General features: G+C 44.6%; 1 protein-coding gene across 5 annotated transcripts in view; it reads right to left on the bottom strand.

Moving 5' to 3' along the window:
- elmo1 (engulfment and cell motility 1 (ced-12 homolog, C. elegans)) overlaps positions 1-23,732 on the bottom strand; it is a 339,660-nt gene that overhangs the window by 119,915 nt on the left and 196,013 nt on the right. For all 5 annotated transcript variants that reach the window (XM_069907380.1, XM_069907390.1, XM_069907389.1 and 2 more), the window contains 2 exons: positions 18,068-18,196; positions 11,543-11,647 (listed from right to left, as the gene is read on the bottom strand). In XM_069907380.1, coding sequence (XP_069763481.1) covers positions 11,543-11,647; positions 18,068-18,196 — 234 coding nt within the window. The remainder of the gene's footprint in view (positions 1-11,542; positions 11,648-18,067; positions 18,197-23,732) is intronic.

Below are 23,732 nucleotides of genomic sequence, written 5' to 3'. Positions count from 1 at the left end.
ACACCAAAAGTCAGAAACAGGTTAGGAATGCGCAGAGGAAGAACTGAAACACATGGAAACAGACTCAGTGGGTTCATCAGGTGACGCTTCGCGGAGTCTGCAATCTCTGCTGGCAGAGATGGGAAGCAGGTGCTTCAGAGAGACAGCCGGCACTGATTGATGACCATTGCTTTGGGCTAGTGCTTCTCTGAAGGATGCCATTAATTGCTACAGAATCACACCCGAGAACAGCCTGATGCCTCGCAAAGCTGTGCGAAAATCTGGGATAATGAAAAGTCTGCAAAATCCCGCCAGTTTCTGCCTAGTAAGATTGGGGAAAGTTGAAAGTCATTAAGGTGAATTTGTTTCCAATGTGTGCATGCCATTATTTTTAGTAATTTATTCATGGGGAGATGATTGGACTTGCATGATCTCTGTTTTTGTGTGTCCTGGATGATAAGTAATCAGAAAAATAAAAAGGAGGAAAAAAAAACTTCTAATTGGATAAAAACATTCAGACCCACTGGCCACTGTGGCAGTAAAGGGCAGAGGTGCCAGTTCTGGCTGGAATCCTAACTGGAGACCTCCTCCTCTGAACCCCCACATCCAATTACCCTACTCACTTAACAGTACTCTTCCCCTCTCTAATAATGCCTAGCATGTGTTAGCATAAGTTGTGCATCACTGGTCGCCATAAGAGTGGGACGCTTAGTGTAGAGTTGAGTGCAACACTAATTACAGTGCCAGTGACCTGGATTCGAATCTTGTGCTGTCTGTAAGGAGTTTGTCCATTCTCCATGGGTCTGCATGGGTTTCCTCAGGTGCTCCGGTTTCCTCCCATCCTTCAAAGCATACAGGGGTTGTGGGTTAATGGGTATAATTGGCATATTTGGTGGTGGGCACAGGCTTATGGGCCGGAAGGGCCTGGTACCGTGCTGTACGCCTAGATTTTGCTGGTGAATTTGTTTTGCAGGAAGATGGAACATATACACTGGTCCTGTTCACAGGTTAGCACTGTGACCATTGCGCTTTTCCAGCATTATTAATAACCCGAGTTTGGGGATTCAAATCATAGCTACAAAGTTGGCACATGGACACATCGTAGAAATATGGCAAATACCGAGTGAGCTTGGCATCAGAATACAAGAGGACAGACTGGTAAAATTTATAGGGAGGACACGCAAGAACATAGGATATAGGAGCAGGAGGTTCGTCGACCCTTCTCCGGCATTCAATGAGATCATGGCTGATCCGATCATTGACTCAACTCCATCGACCTCCCTTTCCCCCAAATCCCTTAATTACTTTTTTATGTAAAAATTTATCTCACTGAACCTTAAATAAGTCTAATGAAGTAGCCTCAACTGCTTCCCTGGGCAGAGAATTCCAACTAAGAAAAACAGTTTTTCCTCATCTCCATCTTAAATCTACTCCCCTGAATCTTGAGGCGGTGTCCTCTAGTTCTGGTCTCACCTACCAGTGAAAACAATTTTCACTTCTTACCTATCCCTTTCATAATTTTATACAAGATCTCTCATTCTTCTGAATTCGAGTGGGTATAATCCCAGGTGATTTAGTCTCTCTTGTAGGTCAACCCCCTCATCTCCAGAATCAACCTGATGAACCTCCTCTGGACTGCCTCCAAGGCCAGTATATCCTTCCTCAGGCACAGAGACCAGAACTGCACAGAGTACTCCAGGTGTGGCCTCACTAGATCCTTGTACTGTTACAGCATGGTCTCCCTGCTCTTGAATTCATTCCTCCAGCGATGAAGGCCAATATTCCATTTGCCTTCTTTGTAACCTGTTGTACCTGCAACCCAACCTTTTGCGATTCATGCACAAGCCCTCCCAAGTCTTAGAATGAGAAGGTACCCATTTAAAACAGAGATGAGGAGAAATTTCTTTAGCCAGAGGGTGGTGGATTTGTGGAATTCGTTGCCACATACAGCTGTGGAGGCTGGATCATTGGGGGTGCTTAAGGGGGAGATTGATAGGTATTTAATTAGTCAGGGTATCAAGGGATATGGGGAAGAGGCTGGAACTTAGAACTAGATGTGAGAACAGTTTAGCTCAGGTGTGGATTTGCGAAGCAGTCTTGAAGGGTCGAGTGGCCTGCTTGTGTTCTTTTTTTCTTGTGAGCGTGACAGTTTTAACAGACCTGACAGAGAGAAAAGGAGAAGAATGAAGAAAGTTGCAGCTCGCTGCCTGAAAGGGTGTCAGAAGCAGGTTCGCTAAGAAATTGCAAAAGGAAACTGGATAGATTTTTGAAGGGGAAAAAAAATATTTTGGCTTAAGGGAGAAGGCCCAAGCACATTCTCAAAGTCTATGCACAGTGAATGGACTGTCCTTCCACGAAAAAAATAAAAATGAAAAGTGTATTTTTAAAAAAAAAACAAAGCAGCCCGTGATTTTCTTCAAGAGTTGTTTACAGCAATATCCTGGGGAAGTAACCTTCTTTTCAGGAGAGCGTGGTAGTTTTACTGCAGTGAGACTGTGGGGCAGGTGTTTTCTGGCACTGCACAGAAAATCAATGATGTATTTCAGAAGCCACTCCGAATAAATACCAAACATTTCTCTTTGCATTATTTGCAGTCCAGAGGCTAGGACATGCTGTGATCCCTGCTAAACTTGCATTTGCCTCAGAAAACACAGTATACGCTGCCCTTTTCCTTTGCCAAAGTTACCTCTAATATTTACAGAACTGGAAGAATGCTCTCCACTCATCCATAATAATCACTGAAGAGAGTTCTTTCGCTGCTGGGTACAGCTTATTGCAGATTCACCAGCTCCTTATTTTCAATAGAGGAACAGAAATCGCTTTTAGGACTGATTTCACACTAATCAGATTAATGGAGAGCACGCCAATGGCTCAGTGTAACTCATTTGCAAAGAGACACATGTTGCTGTGGTACAACTGTTGAAGGAACAAATATGTAATATGGCACCTAAGGAACATTACAAGCACAATAAATCTGCACAATGTCTTCCTTTCATTAATTTCAATTTGAAGCTGCGTTTACTGAGAAGAATCCTGACTTTATCTCATTGTTTGGATAATTAACAACCCTTATAAGCAGTGTTGCTGTCTACGTGTCCCCACATCTCGCCAGCGCAAACTAAACAGAGACATGTTTAAATCAATTAGAAACTGAACAGCAGCCGGGTTTTCACTTTTTATTCCCTTCTGATATTAAATTCTTGAAGCTCCAGGCCCCGAGCTGTGCATTAGCACATTCGGAGTCAAAAGCACGAGATGCCTGGGTTAGGTGTGCCAACTCATGCCCGCAGGGAAAAATCAACACAATATTCAGTTTGCAAATATTTCTCTTGAAAATCTGCGTGCGTGGCAATTCACGCACATTAAAAAAAATAAACAACTGGGCTTCCTTGGTCAAGCCTAATGCAAATTCAGAGTTATGGCTAGACTGTGAGGCTTTGTGCAGAATTGGAGGTGATGCTTGAAATGGAAGGAAGATGCTCCAACTTGATCTCAACGGCTGGAAAAATTCATGAAAGGGCAGCTACAAGCTTCCTTTATCTTGAGTAATCATATGCTGCCTTCCTTCTACATTCTGATGGGAAATTAATGCAATTCAGTGCTGAGGACCATTGAATATTTTGCACATCTTTCTTCATTCCCAGTAATGATAACTTTGTCGAGAATGATATGCCATAGACATGGACCAGTCAAGTATTATACCAATACTGAGCTTTTATTAACAGACTAGAACCACCTCTAAACTGGCCAGTGGGAAAGCATCTCCATCTGTTATACCAGTAGGGTGGAGTTTCTCTACAGCCATAGCCAATAGCAAGCAATCAGTATAATACGCCCCACCCCATTACATCATCACAGAGAGGCTGGATTTTGCCCTGTCCAGGAAGTTCCAGAGACATGACTTTATAATTGAAGCTGACCAAAGAGCTGTCTTATGTGAGAAAATGTTGGGCAGCACGGTTAGCGTGACGCTTTTACACCGCCAGCAACCTGGGTTCGAATCCCGCACTGTCCATAAGGAGTTGGTAAGCTCTCCCCATGTCTGCATGGCTCTGGTTTCCACCCACCCTTCAAAACATACGGGGGTTGTGGGTTAATTTGGGTGTAATTGGGCAGCTCGGGTTTGAATGGCCGGAATCGGCTTCCACTGTAATGTAGATAAAATTTAAACGTAAAAAGAGTTTTTAAAATGAGGTAGAATGGAGGGATAACCTCACTGAGATATGCAATATGAAGAGACTAGAAAGGATATCAGGTGCAAGGTAAACTTTATTTTTTTTTAAGAACCATAGAACATTACAGCACAGAAACAGGCCCTTCTAGTCTGCGCTGAACTATTATTCTCCCTAGTCCCGCTAACCTGCACCCAGTCCATACCTCTCCCATCCATGTACCTGTCCAAATTCTTCTCAAAAGTTAAAATTCACCACTTCAGTTCGTTCCACACTCCCACCACTCTCTGTGTGAAGAAGTTTCCTCTAAACTTTCCCCCTTCATCCTTGGCCCATGTATTTCACCTACCCTCAGTAAAAAGAGCCTACCTACATTTATTTTGTCTGGACCTCTCATAATTTTAAATGCTTCCATCAAATCTCTCCTACATTCCTTTTACCTGCTTATTTTCAGCGATGTTTTTGCCAGTTACTTGAATTCCAGATAATGGGGATTTTACTGTATTATTAGGTGACAATGAAAGGAACTTTGAGGCTCACTCCTCACACATCACTGCAGGGGTCTCCATCACTTGTAATGTTTCCACCTTTGACAAGACCAACTGTCTCCCTCCCTAACCCCGGCATCTTCCCCTGAGCTCGCAGGAGGTGTAATACTTGCACCCACACCTCCTCCCTCACCACCGGTCTGGGGCCCCAAACAGGCCTATCATGTGGAGAAACATTCCACTTGTACATCCAGAGGACTTATCTGCTGCATCTGGTGCACCCTCTTGTGGGCTTCTCTACATCGGGGAGACCGGTCACAGACTGGGAGATCGCTTCGCTCAGCACTTCTGCTCCATTCACAACCACTGCGACTTCCCAGTAGCCAATCATTTCAATTCTGTGTCACAGTCCCGCACTCACATATCTGTCTATGGCCCGATGTACTGTCCCACCTTGACCACTCGCAGATTGGAGGAAAACTTTATTTTCTATCTGGGCACTCTCCAGGCACATGGCATGAACACTGAGTTCTCTACTTTCCATTAAACCCACTCACCTTTTCTTCCCCCTCCCCCCTTTCCTGTCCTTCCGATTCTTCACCCACACATCCCTACCATCCCCTCCTCCGCTCCACCCCCCATTTCTGCTGTCCCCTCCCTCCTTTCTCAACAATATCTCCTGCCTTGCCAACCTGTCCTCACCCCCCCCCCCCACCCTTTTGTTCGGACGCTTGCAGGCATTTTCTCGTACCCTGATGAAGGGCTCAAGCCAAAAACATTGGTTCTGTGTCTTTGCCTTTGCTACATAAAGAACACGGTTTGAGCTTCTCCAGCATCTTGTGTTTTTAGTTCAACCACAGGGTCTACAGCATTTTGTGATTTACAATTGTCTCCACATTTCCTTGTTCTGCAGACCTCCTCATCTTCACCAACATCTACCAGTCTTGGCAGGAGCTGAAATGCTGTGGCACCCCGGGCACCAATCTGTTCCTTTATCTCTGGCCGGCTAGCTGGCAAGCCTTCCCCCTTCCTTGGCAGCTCCTTGGCTTTGACGACCAACAGACTTGGCTTCTGCACCTCCTCTGATACAACATCCTCACATCACTGCCAGGCCAGGCGCTCATCAACGATTTAACACAGGAGAGAAAGAATGGTTCTTTCTTGCCAGGCCTAGAGCATCAGCTCAGCAATCACCCTGCCAAGGAAATAGAAAAGCTAAACTGCTTCTTTCCTTTGCCTGAGATTTACTTCACATAGAACATCACAAAGACAATGTGCTATGCAAACAAAATCTCAGGCAAAGGAAAGATATAGTTTCGTTTTTCCATTTCTTTGGCAGAGCGATTGCTGAGCTGATGCTTTCAGAATTGATTTCTGAATAGGCCATTCAACCCACGATGTTGTGCCTACCAATGGAAACCTACTCCACCACAATCTAATCCTTCCCTATAGATGACACTTTCCTTATTCTAATTGATCCAAATTTCAAAGTATCATCTTCCAAAAGTGTGAGCTACAATATTCTGAATTTCGATCTCTTTATTCCAATAAATTCAACTCTGTGGCTGTTACTTTATGTAGTTTTAATCCATTGATAAAACAGATAAACATTTTGCATCGCTTCGTATTAAGACTTTCATAACAAAGTATTTACTGTATAATGATAGACCTATAAAATGTACATAAAGAAATACACCAACTTTAAAGAGATACATAACGATATTTAAAGAGACAAAAAAAGTATTTAAAGAGACATGCAATTCAAAGAAAAATTTCTCGTGCTCACGCCGTCTGTACATCCTGAAGAATAATGAGCAAGCCGTTAGTCTGGGCAGATATTACAACATATTACCTCTAGTCACTATGGTAACACTACAAACAATAGTTCTTCTTAAAGAGACTGGCACAAAATTAACTAAGAACTAAAAACAGAAGGTTTTAACCCTTTACGATCCCGACTTCACAGCCGTAACCCTCAATTTTTCTGGCATCCATGCACCTGTGTAAGTGTCTTTTAAATATCCCTATTATAGCAGCCCCCACCACCACCACCCCCAGCAATGCATTCCAGGCACCCACCACTTCCCTCTGCCTTCCTGTCTGAAAGCTTTTTCTAAATTGATTCCTTCATGCGAAGTGAACATTGCCGGCAAGGTGACAGTTGTGGCCACGGAAGGAAGAGTTACAAGTCATCAGATCAGCCATGATCTTGTTGAGTGGCGGAGCAAGCTCGACGGACCAGATTGCTGACTCCTGCTGCCATTTCTTATGCGTGTTCTTAACCATGGGTTAGGAGCCACGTGTAGGCTGGGCTGGGCGGGGAGGCCAGCTTTCTGCAGAATGCACAGCAGGTTCCTAGACCGGCTCCAAAAACAACTTGCTTCCTTGAAGAACATCTGCAGACTGGATGATTTTTTCCTCAGTCAATCATTATCGTTACTTGATTGCCCTCACCACACTGCCAAAATGCGTCTTCTGCTCCGAATTCCATCGCGAAAGAGATTCCCATGCGGACAGAAGGAAAGATTCAACGATTTCATCAAAATCTCCTTTAAAGAACTGTGGCCCATGATTGTTGGCAGGATCACAAACTGCAGTGAGGAAGTGTATAGGAGAGAGATAGATCAGCTCCTTGAATGGTGCAATGACAACAACCTTGTGTTCAACGTCAGCAAAACCAAGGAGATGATTGTGGACTTCAGGAGGAAGTCAGGGGAACATGATCCAGTCCTTATTGAGGGCTCATTACTGGATAGGGTCAAGAACTTCAAATTCCTGCATATCAACATCTTTGAGGATTTGTCCTGGAGCCTCCACATTGATGCAATCACAAAGAAGGTTCACCAGCGGCTGTACTTTTTGAGGAGTCTGAGGAGGTTTGTATGTCACCAAAGACTCTCATAAATTTCTATAGGTGTACCGTGGAGAGCATTCTGGCTGCTTGCTTCACTGCCTGGTACAGAGGCAGCAACTGTCAGTACAAGAATGAACTTCAGAGGGTTGTTAACTCGGCCTGCGACATCACAAGCACCAGACTTCACCCCATCGAGGGCATCTACATGTGGCAGTGTCTTAAAAAAGCAGCTTCTATTCTCAAGGACCCCCACCACCCAGACCCTGCCCTCTTCACTCTGCTACCATCGGGGAAAAAGGTACAGGAGCCTAAAGACAAGCACTCAGCAGCACAAGGACAGCTTCTTCCCCGCTGCCATCAGAGTCCTGAATGATCAATGAACCAAAGACCCTGCCTGACTTTTCTGCACCATTATTTTTATTTTAATTTTGTAGTAATGTTGTAAGATGGTTATAATCTGAATGTTTACACTGAGATGCTGCTGCAAAACATAAAATTTCATGATTTGCTCATACTGATTCACGTCCTTGGATTAATAGTCCAGACCTCTTGTTACTAATGTAGACACCATGCAAATATTACACTGGACAACAATTTTTTTCCAAAGGGTTTGCTTCCTGAAAAAAAATTGGGGATTAGGATAGACAACTTCAAGCTGAACACAAAGATAATTTCAGATTTGCCGTATCACAAAGGAAGTTGGAGAAATATTGAATGTACTTTTATTGAATTTAGCATGTTTAATCACATAATGACGCTGACACATTACGTTAGTTCAATTGGTCTAAAAAAAATGTTTTGCTGCTAATTTTCATTTGTACTCAGCATCTGATGCCTCTCGTGTCAATGTCCAACAATAGTCGCCCAACATTGATGGATTACAGTTGCCCTGATACTGCTTTCCCATGGTCACAAGGTCCTGGGGAAACCTTTCACCGTGTGCGTCACCGACTGCACCAAGATCAGCCGGGAAGACTTCCGAGTGCGAATGCAGGAAATTAATTTTCAACGACATGCTGCACTTCGTGGTTTTGGATGCTTGAAGCATGTTAAAAGTGCCAGGAAATCACAAAATTAGGTTATAGCTAAAAAAACCAGTACATGATAGGAAGATGTTAAGGTGATTTTCGTGATCGGCCGCCCAAAATCCATAACATACACCCATATGTGTTCAGGAACCAAAATGTTTGTTGTCCATTGTTATTAGCCTGTGAATGTCAGCAAAATAAAATTCCATTAATCTGGCACACTCAGGACTTTGATGCGAGACCAGCAAATGTTCTACATCAACGTCTATTAATGTTTCAACATACTTTCAATTTGGTTTTTTAAAAGATGGCATTTCAATCAGTAAGTGCAGGAAACAGAACCAGAGAGGTTTCAAGGGAGCACGGGGAACCGGTCCCCTGGAATCCAAGCCCCTGCATGTGGTCAGAGGGAGCTGGTGAGTTTTCAGGGGGAGCAGCCCCTGCAATCTGGTCAGAGAGTGTTCAGGGGGGCCAGCAGGAACTGAAGTCCCGGTGGTAGGATGGGAGGGTGGGATCTGTGGCCCGGATGAGAGGAAATTGCAAACCTGCGCCAGTGAACCAGATGCCAAACAACTGGGATTCCCAAATGGTCAGGGAGATGCTAGTTGGAGTCTGCTGTGTTCACTTGCAGGAAATACACACAGAACAATTAAATGTTGCACCCATCGCTTCAAATGATCGACTTTTATATAGTATGTCTAAAACTGAATTTATCTTTCAGGATTGGCACTTGGCCTCAGCTGTCGCTACTACCAAGGGGATACTAATGGATTACAAAATACATTTAACGTTTCTGCAGTGAGTCACCTTCACAGAAGCGCTGATAAATGAATGCATGGAGGAGGTGACCCAAAACATTTTCTGTCTGTCAGATTATTGAAGCCGCTTAATGAAGACTCTTCCACTTGTGGGCGAGTCTGTAGCTAGTGGTCATAAATGTAAGCTGGCTACAAACGAGTCCAATAAAGGATTCAGGGGAAGCTTCTTCACTCAAAAAATGGAGAGAATCCCGGAGTTCAGTGCCACACAGAAACATCTAAGGGGTTCATAGCAGCACACAAGGGAGTAAGGAAGAGAAGAAAATAGGTGGTTGGCAGAGGGAGGCAGAAAAGGTCAGTGGCACTCTTATTAAACTCTCTGCCACTGCAATCACAACAGTGACTTAAGCAACTTGATGTCACGATGATTCTTTTTGATAACTGATTAAATTATGTTAGTACGATGGTGCCAAGCATACAGCCAGTGGTGTAAACAAGAACAGGATTAGGTCGCTCAAACCTTATTTAATCAGATTATGGCTTATGTGCATCTTAATTTAGTTCACCCACAAAGCTCCATGTCCCTAACACAATATATATCCACCTTGACGTCGAGGACTGTTTCACAGCCTTTTGGGAGAAATAATTCAAGATGACTGCCCAATTTTTTAATGACTTGGCTCCAATTTTAAGATCACATCAAACATAGAACATTACAGCAGCCATTCTCAACCTTTTTTTAAGGCAATGGCTTCCTTTGGACTCCGCTCAAAGTTTAAGGGCCTCTTCCCCTGTGAAGCAGTCAAATTTAATTGGTCTCTTCCCTACTTCTACCGTCTATGTAAAAAAAATTATGATTTCAATCTGTGGCCCCCATTAAACGTGCGCGGCCCCACCCTGTGGGGAATGGCCGCGTTACAGCACAGTACAGGCCCTTCAGCCCACGACATTGTGCCGCCCACGGAAGGCCACTCCTCAGCAATCTGATTTTTTCCCCCTAACTTGCACAGTCGACCCACACTTTCGCAGCGCCAGTAATCGGGGCCGGGGTTCAAATCCAGTGTTGTCCGTATGGAGCTGGTACGTTCACCTTGTGTCTGCGTGGGGGTGGGGGGCTCTAGTTTCCTCCCACCCATCGAAAGCGTACTGGGGTTTCAGTTCAATTGGGTTTAAATTGGGCAGCACTGGCTTGTGAGCTGAAAAGGCCTGTCTAAATTTATTTTGAAAATTATGAATTTAAATTTATAACTTTCTATTTTCTCTATTTCTGCCCCATTTAATCCCCTTGATATTGAAATGCTTCAATCAGATCATACAACAGCTTTTTATCAAAAGGAAACCCAATACAGATAAAAATCTGTATGATGCTGTTGATCACCTCACAGCCAATAATACATCCTTTATCAGGTTAGCAGCCCCATCCCGGATGGAAATAGAAATCTAAAATAAATAAAATGCTGGAGTTATTCAGCAGGTCAACCGTTTGCAGAAAGAGAAATAGGTCTTAACATTTTGGGTTGAGAACCTTTGATAACACAAATTGCTGGAGCAGGTCTTATCATTAATTCTGTTTCTCTTTCCATGGAGGCTGACTGACCTGCTGGGCGTTTCCATCACTTTCTGTTTTAGTCCAAACGGAGTCTAAATGAGGCTCTAAATAATTAAATTGCTGCACTCAACATATGCGTGCCTGGTATCAGACCAGGATACTCACATTAAGAATGGGGGCTCACAATGCAATCGCGAAGAAGGCACGCCAGCAGCTGTACTCCGTGAGGGGTTTGAGGAGATGTGGACCATCACCAAAGACGCTCGCAAATTTCTGCAGGTGTACCGTGGAGGGCATACTGACAGATTGCATCGCCGTCTGGTCTGGAGGTGCCAATGCACAGGTCGGGGGAGAAAAAAACTACAGAGAGCTGTGAACTCGGCTATCACAGGCATCAGGCCCCACGAGGACGCAGCCTCAATCCTCAAGCACCCTCACCACCCAGTCCATGCCCTCTTCAGTCTGCTGCCACAGGAAGGAGGAACAGGAGCCTGAAGACGAACGCCCAGCGACACAAGGACAGCTTCTTCCCGTCTGCCATCAGATTTCTGAATGGACAATGAACCTCACTTTCATTTCGTTTGCGCTGATTTTTAAAATAATGTAATTTATAGCGATATCTGCTCTGTGATACTGCTGCGTAACAACTAATTTCACACTCGTGACAATAAATTCTCATTCTGATTCCGAGAGAGGTTAAAGAAGAGGCCTTACCCGAATGTAAGCGTCCTGGTGATGCTTGGCAAAGTACAGCATGTTGTCAAGGGCAAGCATCCCTGGCGGGGTCTCAGTAAAATCCATGGCAGGATTCACGTGATTCTAGAGCAGGGAGAAGAAACGTTTACACAGAGAGCAATGGTTCAAGGCAGATCTACGCAGCCTTGACCAGCAGCAATCACCATTACAATCACAAGTCAAGCAGATTGCATTCCCTCCGAAATCAAAATCGCACAAAGATCCCCTTTCCTATTGCACCCCTGGCAATTCTGTGGAAGAGCAATTGGAACCACTCCTTTCCCCTTTCTCCGCAGTCATGCAATCATGCCTCCTCCATTCAACACATCCAATTCCCTTTGACCCTGTTCTAAGTCTCCTTTGAGTCCAGAGGTTGGCTGGAAATTAATCATAGTCAGTGGTCTCTGGATCTGCATGTGATCTTGGATCTAGTTTTGGTCACCTTGAGTTGTAAAATTGGAGGACCCTGCAGTAATCTGCTCAGGCAGAAGGGTGGATGGGGTGTCACCCCTTATTCTTGTAATAATGCAGGATGCCACAGGCTCGTAAAATCTGTGAGAACCCCTATCACCAATCGTCTGCATCTTTCAGCTACTCCTGTCGGGTAGGAGATACAGAAGTATTAGAGACAGAGCCACCAGGCTAAAAAACAGCTTCTTCCCACTGGCAGAGAGACTGCTGAATGACTGTTTAACTGCTAAAATAACTCTCCGAGACACCACTATTTGTTAATAATATTTATTGTAAATAAATGTATCCATGTACCGTATTTCTGCATGCCTGCTTGCACTGAGGATTGCAGTATGCATTTCGTCGGGTTGAACTGGTGCAGGAGTGGGATGGACAACTAAGTTGCCCGCAGTCAGAGGTTCCTGAATTTTGAATGCAGGTGCTCTGCAAAGAGATCACTCAATTTGCTTTTGGTTTCTCCAATGAAGAGAGGAGAAATCCTTCTAGATTACTATTAGGAGAAAGGGCAAGTCGGGAACACTGAAAGGCCACTGCATTTCTATGGCACCATGGCATAGAATTTCCCAAAATGTCTTAGAGGCAACAAAATTCCAGACATGGAGTACAGCCAATTGCCCAAAAATGTCCTCTACGGTGGGCTACCCCGTTGGCCGCCCACGTCTTCGCTACAAAGATGTAATCAAGCGTGATCTCCAGTCATTCCATGTCAACCATACTGACTGGGAGGCCCTCGCAAAAAATCGCACTGCATGGCGTTCCACAATTCGCAGTGGTACATCACCATGTGCCAACAACTACAAAAAGTTCTGTGAGGGCAGAAGAGGTACAAGGCACCATGTTCATCTTCACTCTCAAAGGGATGGGCCAAAATGATGATGATGATTTCCCATATGACATCTTGATGACATGCAGTGGCCCCCCACCTTTCAATTCCCCATCCCATTCCCTTTCTGACATGCCTGTCCATGGTCTCATGCACTGCCAGACTGAGACCACCTGCAAACTGGAGGAACAACACATCATCTTCCGACCGGAGGTACTCGCCAACCAGATGGCATTAACATTGACTTCTCTTTCATTTAACCCCCCTCCCACCTTCCCCCCCAATTGCCTTCCCCCACCCCTGTCTCTCCCTGTTCCCTGCCTCCTTTCGCACAAATATGATAAATTCTCATCTCTCCCCATATCATATCAAATTAACACCTTTTGTTGGTCTGGATTGCCCCGCTTCCCCCCCCCCCCCCCCCCCATTGTCTGAGATTTCCTGCTTCTGGCTCATTCTGTTTAATCCTTGAAGAAGAGCCCAGGCCCAAAATGTCAGCTATGTATCCTTGTCTCCTATGGACAATGAAAAGACCGGCTGAGTTCCTCCAGCATTTTAGTGCGTTTTCACTACAATCATAGCATCTGCAAGCTTTCGTGTTTCATACAAGTTATCCCTCCCCCACCTCCGAGATAGAGTAACAGTAGTTACAAATCAGTACATCAAAAGCATATTTAAATTGAAATGTACAGCACTTTAGCTTGCAGTGGCAAGTGTGGTTGTGATTTGCAGTACAAATACTGCATCTCCATTATCATAAAACGCGCTTCCATCATGAGGTGCTATTTCACCAAGCAGAGTGTGATAGCCAACCATTCTCAACCTCTTTTTTTTTGGCTAAGGACTCTGATCAAAGTTTATGGGCCCACTTCCCCCGTGAAGCAGTCAAGTTTTGATCTCTTCTGTGGTTCTCTCCTGCTGACTTCTTAAAAAAATGCTATGTGAGGTGAAAAGAAAACCTTGCTTTTACTTGAATGTGCTGTGGTCCCCATTGAGAATGGCTGGTTCAGACTTGGTTTTCACTACATATCTGCCCTCCGTCTAAAGCTGTGGCACTATTCACATCAATAATGGAGAGAGCCATTTGGTTCACAGTTATTTTGGAAGAAAATTCTCGCTCAATGACAAGTATAAAAGAGGCTCAAGTCTCTAAATTATTTAAAAGCCATCGCCCAAAAAAAAATCTTGTGTATTAGCAAGAATAAAAGTGATAAAAACAGGGAATGAATCAAAAAGTTGTGCCAACTTGTTAAAAGCTGGAACTTCAGATTTCAGGTTTATTGTCAGGGTTCATACATGACATCACATACAACCCTGAGATTCCTTTTTCCTCCGGGCGCGGCAAAATTACCACTAATTGGTAGCGGAAAAAAATGAACTGTACACGGTGTATACTTGTGAAAAAAAAACTGTAAACCAATAACGAATGTAAACAAACTGACAAGAGAGAATAAAAAAAGAAAATCAATAAAATGGACAAGTAAGAGTCCTGAAATGAGTCCCTGATTGAGTTTGTTGTTGAGGAGTCTGATGGTGGAGGGGGAGCAGCTGTTCCTGAACCCGGTGGTGTGAGTCTTGCGGCACCTCTACCTCTTTCCTGCTTGCTTGACAACACTGTTTGCTTTGATGTTCTCCTACCCTTCATCATCACCATATTCCCAGTTTAATTTCTAAAACTTTAACGATGCAATTCTCATCAGCTCTGATAGAAAACAGTAAAATGTCAACAACAGAAATTTGAAATGTCAAATACATACTTCAATTTCTTGTTCATTTCATTGCAAAAGGTCAAGCATGCAATTTCAAATATTAACTCTAATGGCTTTGACATCGCTACTCAGAGGGATCAAAGATTCCGTTCAGGATTTTTAAAGGCTCAGTCTCAGAGTTTAAAGAAATCTGAAGCTAAGCAAGTGGCTCATGAAATAATTTCACAAGCATCACTTTTCACCGGCAGCGGCCCAAAACGAGGACTGGCCCATGAGTTGGGGGACAGACCAATTGTGGTAACAGTTCTGAAGTTAGAGGTCCTGGGATGCCAACGAGGTACTTGTGCTCCAAATTATAGCTGCCATTTTAGTCAGAGGTGCACTCTTTCAAAAGAGACGGTAAATTATGCAAGCATTTGCACTCACAGGAAGTCACCAGAGATCTTATCAGGTTATTCAAAGCAACACAGGAAACCACTACCCCACCCTCAGCAGTTGGCTAGTATTTGGAGCCTGTAAAAGATTCTATTTTTGAGTCATCCAGAAGCAACAATGATGAAGTTTATTAATACAGATTCCCTGCATTACTAAACCCCACTTAAAGGGATTATTTGTCAACTATTTAGCTGGTGTTTGTGGAACTATGCACTCAATGGTGTCCATGCTTCCTCACACTACAATAGCAACTACAATTCTTCACCACCTCTTTGGGACATTTTAAAAATCTAAACTCGCTTTTTCTCTTCAACTGCTGAGAAATTCAGGATCCATAAAAGATAGGGGACAAAGGAGTGTAAAGCGATACACAGGGGGAATGCAACTTGCAACCAGTACAGGCAGGGGGAGATAATGTGCCGCATAAGAGAATTGCACTGAACTCGGGTTTATTATAAAAAAGAAGCTATGGAATAAAAGAGAATTAACCAGAATTAGTGCAAATCCACAAAGAATCCAAACATACATAAACGACACGGGCTGATGTAAATGTCGGTCATGCTCTTTTATCTAGGACAGCAGCATTAATGATGTTGCAGTTGGTTTCAAACCCAAGGCGAACCTCATGGTTAACCCCAGACTATTTCTTATTGTAATGGTTGCCTTTCTCCACAAGTTGTTGGGCTCTCTTTGAGCCCACTAAGTAGGTCCATGACCTCCCACCCCCCTTGCAGGAAGTCAAGAAAGAAGGAACAAAGTTGTGAAATGAGAGAGGCTGCAGATGCTGTGATTGCAGTAAATACACAAAAGTTTCTCCAGTTCATTGAAAGGAGGAAGGTGCAATTTTACCAACTTGGATGAGAACAGAGAGCTTAGAAAAGGAATGGGCAACCTTTTTAAAAATTCCACCTTGAGTATTCCCTGTGCCATAAGTGCTCTGCGATTAAGGTGGCATGTGAGTGGGAGGGGAACCACTGCTCTAGACCCGATTGCGACTGAAATATTTTGCTTGAGAAAAATGATCATTGGCCCATTTTCTTTGGAGTTCTGAAACCGTGCACATAACGAGTCAACAAGGTACAGTTTTCAAACTTTTTCTTTCCACTCACATACAAGGACAGGCCAAATGCTGAGGAGGTCGACATTAAGGAGAGGTCTCTGCATCCACGAAACTCCATTATGACAGCAAGGGAATAAAAGGAGGGGAAAGAAAAGAAACAAACTGGTTTCACATTCCCCCGTTTTATCCAAGTGCCTGCCTGCTTTTTGCCCGTACTTTGGCGAAGGGCTCAAGGCCCCAAACATTGATTATGTATCCTTGTGGCCATAAAGAATGCTGAGTTCCTTCAGCCCGGTTGCGTGCTGAAATCCTATTCCTACAGCTGGAAAATAGCAACAGCAATTTCACAGGTGCCTTGAGTTCATCTCACACTCAAACAGGCAGATTTAAAACCAAATTAAACTAAGAAACGAGTGAAGAAACAACAGCAATAAGTGAAGCATCAAAAGAAAAGATTTGCACAAAAAAGGAACAGCCAGCTTTGCAGAGCACCATGCCGTACACAGTTTCTTTCTCCTACAAGTAGGATGACACTGCAAAATAAGCCCTCAAGCTCTGATCATGACGTCATTTGTGGACACTATTCAGCATCCAGGATCTTTATCCAACCACTGAAACGAATCTTCTAATAACATGAGTTCAGAGAAGCAGTTGCATTAATGTGTTACCAATTGACCTTTCATTTGTTAACAAAATCGTGCTCTGTGGAAAAATCTAACAGCATTACTCAGTAGTAAAATTGAAGCTGCTGGTAATTTATGATATGAATTATTAAAAAAGTCAAAGTATTTAAAACTGGAGAGGGAATAGTGAAACACAATTAAAATAGATTTAGCTGGCAAAAAGAGAGAATAAATCCTGTAACCACAGCATAACAGAGAAATATTTCATACTTCAGGGAAAAATAACATGCACTTTGTAATTATAGATAAAGTGAGCTAATTTATTCCGAGAAACAAATCTGAATTAGTTTGGAATCATAGCCATAATGATAATTGCTAAAAATTCAAAAGTTCATGAGGGCAAAAAGGTGGAATATTTGTCCTTCTTGAGCAAAATTAGTTAAAATTTAACTTGCTTTGCTGTCAGCTCCTGCCGTGCCAAGAGCCAACGATCTCATGTAGCACCACAGAAATAATGAATCACATAGGATGATCCCATGCTTCTTGTTCTGGGTAAGCAACAATGGGCCGAGAGGTAGCTGCGATGCTGCCATGTCAAACAACAAACTTTGCCAAAAGGCTTGGTCCCCCAACTGTGGCTTGGAGCCACCTATCCCATTCTAACACAAAGGAATGACTTGCAATACAAAAGCAGGAACAAGAACGAGAACTGGAATGTCAAATTAATACCGACTTGCTTCAGCAGCGTAAGGGACCCATGTTTTAACATCTGGGGCTGATTCCCAATTTCAGGTTCAATTTGAAGAGAATTGGAGTGGACCGGTTAGCGTAAAGGTAGAGGTTCCATTATTGTCATGCAATGCTACACTTAGAATGTAACATAGGTGAAATTATTTGACTTTTGTCCACCGTAAGGCAGACATAGAGTTGCCGCTCTGTTCGGCGCCCCTCACAGAAACCTACAGCCCCCAGTGTACAAGGGCAGTCTTGCCTCCGAGTACTGACCAGGCCTAAGACTGCTTAGCTTTAGGCGCATTCAGGCTGTGAGCCCAGCATTATTACAGCGCCAGTGACCTGGGTTCGAATCCGGTGCTGTCTGCCAGGAGTTTGCACGTTCTCCCTGCTGCTCTGGCTTACTCCCTCATCCCAAAGACATGTGGGGTTAGAAGTTTAATTGGTTGACATGCGTGTATTTGGGCGGTGGGCCAGATGGGCCTGCTAACCATTCTGCATCTCAAAATTAAATTAAAAGCAAAACTTAAAAAAAAATTCTGATCAACGTCATTGGAGATGGAAGAAAAGGGATTCTGAGAAAACAGAACTCTGAAAGCAGACTGATGTTTCTCCCTCTTGCAGTGTTTTTCAAGTGAATGCGAAACTTACAATGAAGCCCAGTTTTTTATAATCCCTGGTGTACATGGATTTTCGTTTCTCAATGTTGCCGCTGTTGCTCGGCTCCAGCTCTGCGTCAAACGCAATCCTGCGCAGCTCAAATATGATGTCTCTTTGGGCCTGCAAAGGCAAGAAGGAAAGTGGCAATCATTTCATTTGGATTGGATGAAGTAACCTGTGCAAGGTCAGCGGCAAATCTGTCAAAGCACTTTTCTCCACAATCATAACCACTGTGGGATTTCCTTCAATGCCCTTCTCAAAGTGCCCAAAATTGGCTGTCTATGTGTAAGATAACTAAAGGCCAAAATATTATAGCATAATGTTACAGCAACCCTATACTGTACACAATTTTCACAACTAACCAACCCAATCACACTTACATTTACCTGCGAGAACATGCTCACCAACTGAAAACTTTCAGTGATAATGCTGATGGAGCTCTCTTTTGGACGGTCAAACTTAAGCACTTATCTATTGTACAGGGGATGCACTGCATCCACTGGAATCTGGAGCAGACAGGTCATATATAGTACAGGGGTCGCACTGCATCCACTGGAATCTGGAGCAGACAGGTCATATATAGTACAAGGGACACACTGCATCCACTGGAATCTGGAGCAGACAATTCATATATAGTACAGGGGACGCAATGCATCCACTGGAATCTGGAGCAAACAGGTCATATATAGTACAGGGGATGCACTGTAAACGCTGGAATCTGGAGCAAACAAGTCATATATAGTACAGGGGTCACACTGCAGACACTGGAAATTGGAGCAAATGGGTCATATACAGTACAGGGGATGCATTGTAGACACTGGAATCTGGAGTAAACAGATCATCTATAGTATAGGGATCGCACTGCAGATACTGGAATCTGGAGCAAACCAGTCATATATAGTACAGGGGCCGCACGGCATCCACTGGAATCTGGAGCAGACAGGTCATATATAGTACAGGGGTCGCACTGTATCCACTGGGATCTGGAGCAGACAGGTCAATATAGTACAGGGATCGCACTGCAACCACTGGAATCTGGAGTAAACAGGTCATATATAGTTCAGGGGACACAATGCATCCACTGGAATCTGGAGCAGACAGGTCATATATAGTACAGGGGATACACTGCCAACACTGGAATCTGGAGCAAACAGGTCATATATAGTATACGGGTCACAACTGCCGACACTGGAATCTGGAGCAAACAGGTCATATATAGTACAGGGGACACACAGCAGACACTGAAATCTGGAGCAGACAGGTCATATATAGTACAGGGATTGCACTGCAGACACTGGAATCTGGATTAAACATTTCATATATAGTACAGGGGTCACACTGCAGACTCTGGAATCTGGAGCAAACAGGTCATATATAGTACAGGGATCGCACTGTAGACACTGGAATCTGGAGCAAACTGGTTATATATAGTACAGGGGTCACACTGCAGACACTGGAATCTGGAGCAAACGGGTCATCTATAGTACAGGGGTCACAGTGCAGACACTGGAATCTGGAGCAAACGGGTCATATATAGTACAGGGGACACACTGTAGATACTGGAATCTGGAGTAAACAGGTCATCTATAGTACAGGGATCGCACTGCAGACACTGGAATCTGGAGCAGACAGGTCATATATAGTACAGTGATCGCACTGCAGACACTGGAATCTGGAGCAGACAGGTCATATATAGTACAGTGATCGCACTGCAGACACTGGAATCTGGAGCAAACAGGTCATATATAATATAGGGGACCCACTGCAGACACTGGAATCTGGAGCAGACAGGTCATATATAGTACAGGGGTCGCACTGCATCCACTGAAATCTGGAGCAGACAGGTCATATATGGTACAGGGGATGCACTGCCAACACTGGAATCTGGAGCAAACAGGTCATATATAGTATAGGGGACACACTGCATCCACTGGAATCTGGAGCAATCAGGTCATATATAGTACAGGGATCGCACTGCAGACACTGGAAACTGGAGCAAACAGGTCATATATAGTACAGGGGACACACTGCATCCTCTGGAATCTGGAGCAGACAGGCCATATATAGTACAGGGGTTGCACTGCATCCACTGGAATCTGGAGCAGACAGGTCATATATAGTACAGGGGTCGCACTGCATCCACTGAAATCTGGAGCAGAAAGGTCATATATGGTACAGGGGATGCACTGCCAACACTGGAATCTGGAGCAAACAGGTCATATATAGTATAGGGGACACACTGCATCCACTGGAATCTGGAGCAATCAGGTCATATATAGTACAGGGATCGCACTGCAGACACTGGAAACTGGAGCAAACAGGTCATATATAGTACAGGGGACACACTGCATCCTCTGGAATCTGGAGCAGACAGGCCATATATAGTACAGGGGTTGCACTGCATCCACTGGAATCTGGAGCAGACAGGTCATATATAGTACAGGGGTCACACTGCATCCACTGGAATCTGGAGCAAACGGGTAATATATAGTACAGGGGGCGCAATGCATCCACTGGAATCTGGAGCAGACTGGTCATATATAGTACAGGGGATGCACTGAAGACACTGGAATCTGAAGCAAACAGGTCATATATAGTACAGGGGACGCACTGCATCCACTGGAATCTGGAGCAAACAGATAATATATAGTACAGGGGATGCAATGCATCCACTGGAATCTGGATTAAACATTCCATATATAGTACAGGGGTCACACTGCAGACTCTGGAATCTGGAGCAAACAGGTCATATATAGTACAGTGATCGCACTGCAGACACAGAATCTGGAGCAAACAATACAACCAGCTGGATGTGCTTAGCAGCTCGAGCAGTGTAGGTGGGAAAAAAGAAATGGTCGCCATTTTGGGTTGGAATCCTTCGTCACGACTTAGAATGGAAAGGAAAGATGGCCAGCATATTGAGAACAAGGTGGGGTGGGGGACTTTGGGCGGAAGGGAACCAGGGAGATGTCAAATACCCTCAATTCTTCTGACCCACTACTGAAGTCCCCCACACTCCATACCCCGTTTTGTTCTCCTTCGCACCCACAACTACCTATTCTCTTCCCCTCCAACACCATTACGGCTCCAGCGATTGGGACGGTGGGGGGTTTGGGGTTCCAATCCCACACAGTGTGTAGGGAGTTTGTAAGTTTTTCCTATGTCTGCGTGGGTTTCCACCAGCCCTTCAAAATGTACTGGGGGTTTTAGGTAGGTTAATTTGGGTGTAATTAAGTGGCACTGGTTCGTGGGCTGAAAGAGGCTGTACCACGCTACATGTCTAAATTTGAAATTTTAAAATTTAGGATTCTCTTCCCCTCCTCACTTCCTGTTCCATTCTTTGTCCCCACTTCCTCCCCCTCAGATCCATCTGGTCCCAATTTGTCCTTCACCTCTCCCGAATAGCTCCGACTGCATCCCCACCAACATTGTCTCTATATACCAGATTCCACCACTGCTTCCAACGATCTCCCTCCTCCAATTGTCTCCTGGTGTGGCTCATCTTCTTCAACCTGACCCCCTGTTTGTCTCTCTCTCGGTCTCTGCCTCTCTCTCCCTCTCCCCCCACCCCCAACCTTTGTCTGACACGTGACAATCAACTGCCTCCGCCTCCCTATCTGCTCTTCATCCTTCACCCCTTCCCGGTTCACCAATTCCCCTGTCCAACCCCTCCCACCCTGGCTATCTCCTCTCTGCCCTCCATTTTGGTGAAGCATTCTGACCTAAATGTTGGCCTCCACTAGCAGGTTGGGTTTTTTTTTGGCCTAAGAGTACCAAGCAGCGGCATGCGGTAGTTGGGTGTTGCCTATGGTGAGACAGTAGACAGGATCGTACACAAACTTCCTGATGAGGAGGGAAGAGTCAGGGAATCAAATGGCCCATTCCTGCTGTCCTACAGAAAATCTGTTACATAGCGCAGTTCCCCCGGTAAACAGATTTGTAGAGCCCACGTGCTCTTTATCTCAAATGTCTCAGCAAGAGAAATACACCTGTTCACTTAATTTTTCTTAAAATTTAGACATACAGCACGGTAACGGGTCATTTCGGCCCACAAGTCTGTGCCACCCAATTAACCTACACCCCTGGTATTTTTCGAACAGTGGGAGGAAACTGGAGCTCCCGGGGAGGTGGGGGGAAACCCATACAGACACAGAGAGAAATCCTGACAGACAGCATGGGATTCATACCCGGGCCCTGATCGCTGACGCAGTAACAATGTTGAGCTAACTGCTACGTTAACTGTGCCGCTCTACGCCAACTATTCTGCCCATTTGTCCATGACGGATGGAATCAAGATTTGAGTTATGTTCTAACTTTCTCAGTTACTGCTGCACCACCAAAGTAATGTTGTCAATCGAGAAGAAGCTCAGGAAACTCTTACCTGGCACAACACTGAGGTGTACAAAAGGAGTTTGTTAATTAAATCAAGCAAAATGAACTGATGATTATAAATATTACCAAAAAAACCCAATGTATTATGGAACACTGTTACTCAAAATAAAAATGGTGGCATTGCTTGAGATGCTTTAACAGAAAGGCTACCGCGGCCCGGGAGAGCAGGGAGCAGAGACACAGGGTTCCACCTCCCAGTTCAAATGTTGACAACTAATTACAGGCTTTAAACGGCCTGTTAAAGGAGACGACAAGTGCTTTTAATTAAAATTCTGCAACTGAATGGTTTGTGCCCAAGATGGCATCTGGGCAGCAGCCACGAATGGTGGCAGACTCTGAGGGATCAGTGGGCACCAGAAATGGGGAGAGCACTCCTCCACTGAGTAGGGGAAGCATAGCGGACGACCGCCCAAGGCGGTGAATAAGGCAGCGGACCAGCGAGGGGTTCAGTGGCTAAAGGAGCAACGTAGGCTGTGAGTTGCTGGTGACTGGCAGCCAAAGGACCCACACAAGCTCTTGGTAACCAGATAATGGAACTGGGATTTGAGAGGGCGCTGAGGGCAAGAAGGGCCTTTGGCGCTACAGGCTTTCTGATCATGCTGGAGGTTTGGGTCTGGAGCTCGGGTGGCTGATGAATCGAACAGGAGGCTTTGGGGGCACTGGAGGCAAATCCATGGACACTCAGTGTCTCTTTTGCTTCTCTTTCTCTTACTACGTGGAGCCCCAGGGAATGCAAGTGATGACTCTTTGTCTAACTTACGGCAGGCCAAACGAAATATTGTGCCATATGACATTTTCTGTATTATTACTATAAAAGAAATTTTGAAACTTGAAGATCAGTCCTTGTTAGCCGAGTGCTCAATTATAACCTGTCCACTATGGAATGTGATAGGGAACTCTTAGTCAAGAAGGGGAAGCCATTCCTACTTGTCAGGATAGCTGGCAAGGAATAATAAGGCCAAAGATGCACCTGGGCCAGGAACAAATAATAAAAAGTAAACAGTCCATAAACTGAACGGTATGCAAACCAGTTGCAGCGCTTTGCCGCTGATGTAGTGAGGAACCTCCCAAATAAAGCATGAGCTGGCGTTGAACAAGATCGAGCTGGATACAATTGTACTGCTGATTACTGCGCTGTTCAGGAAAGCAACACCCCAACTGGACCTCTGGTAAATCCACGACTGTCTGATCAAGCACTGCTCCAACTCCATCAACAAACTGGTTGGCCAGGCCGCTATCAACAATGAGCCAGAGCCTGGTGTCA

The sequence above is a fragment of the Narcine bancroftii genome, chromosome 1 (genome assembly GCF_036971445.1).
Source record: "Narcine bancroftii isolate sNarBan1 chromosome 1, sNarBan1.hap1, whole genome shotgun sequence".
Lineage (NCBI taxonomy): Eukaryota > Metazoa > Chordata > Chondrichthyes > Torpediniformes > Narcinidae > Narcine > Narcine bancroftii.
The sequence above is the reverse complement of the archived record's forward strand: the minus strand, read 5'-3'. Positions and strand labels throughout refer to the sequence as shown.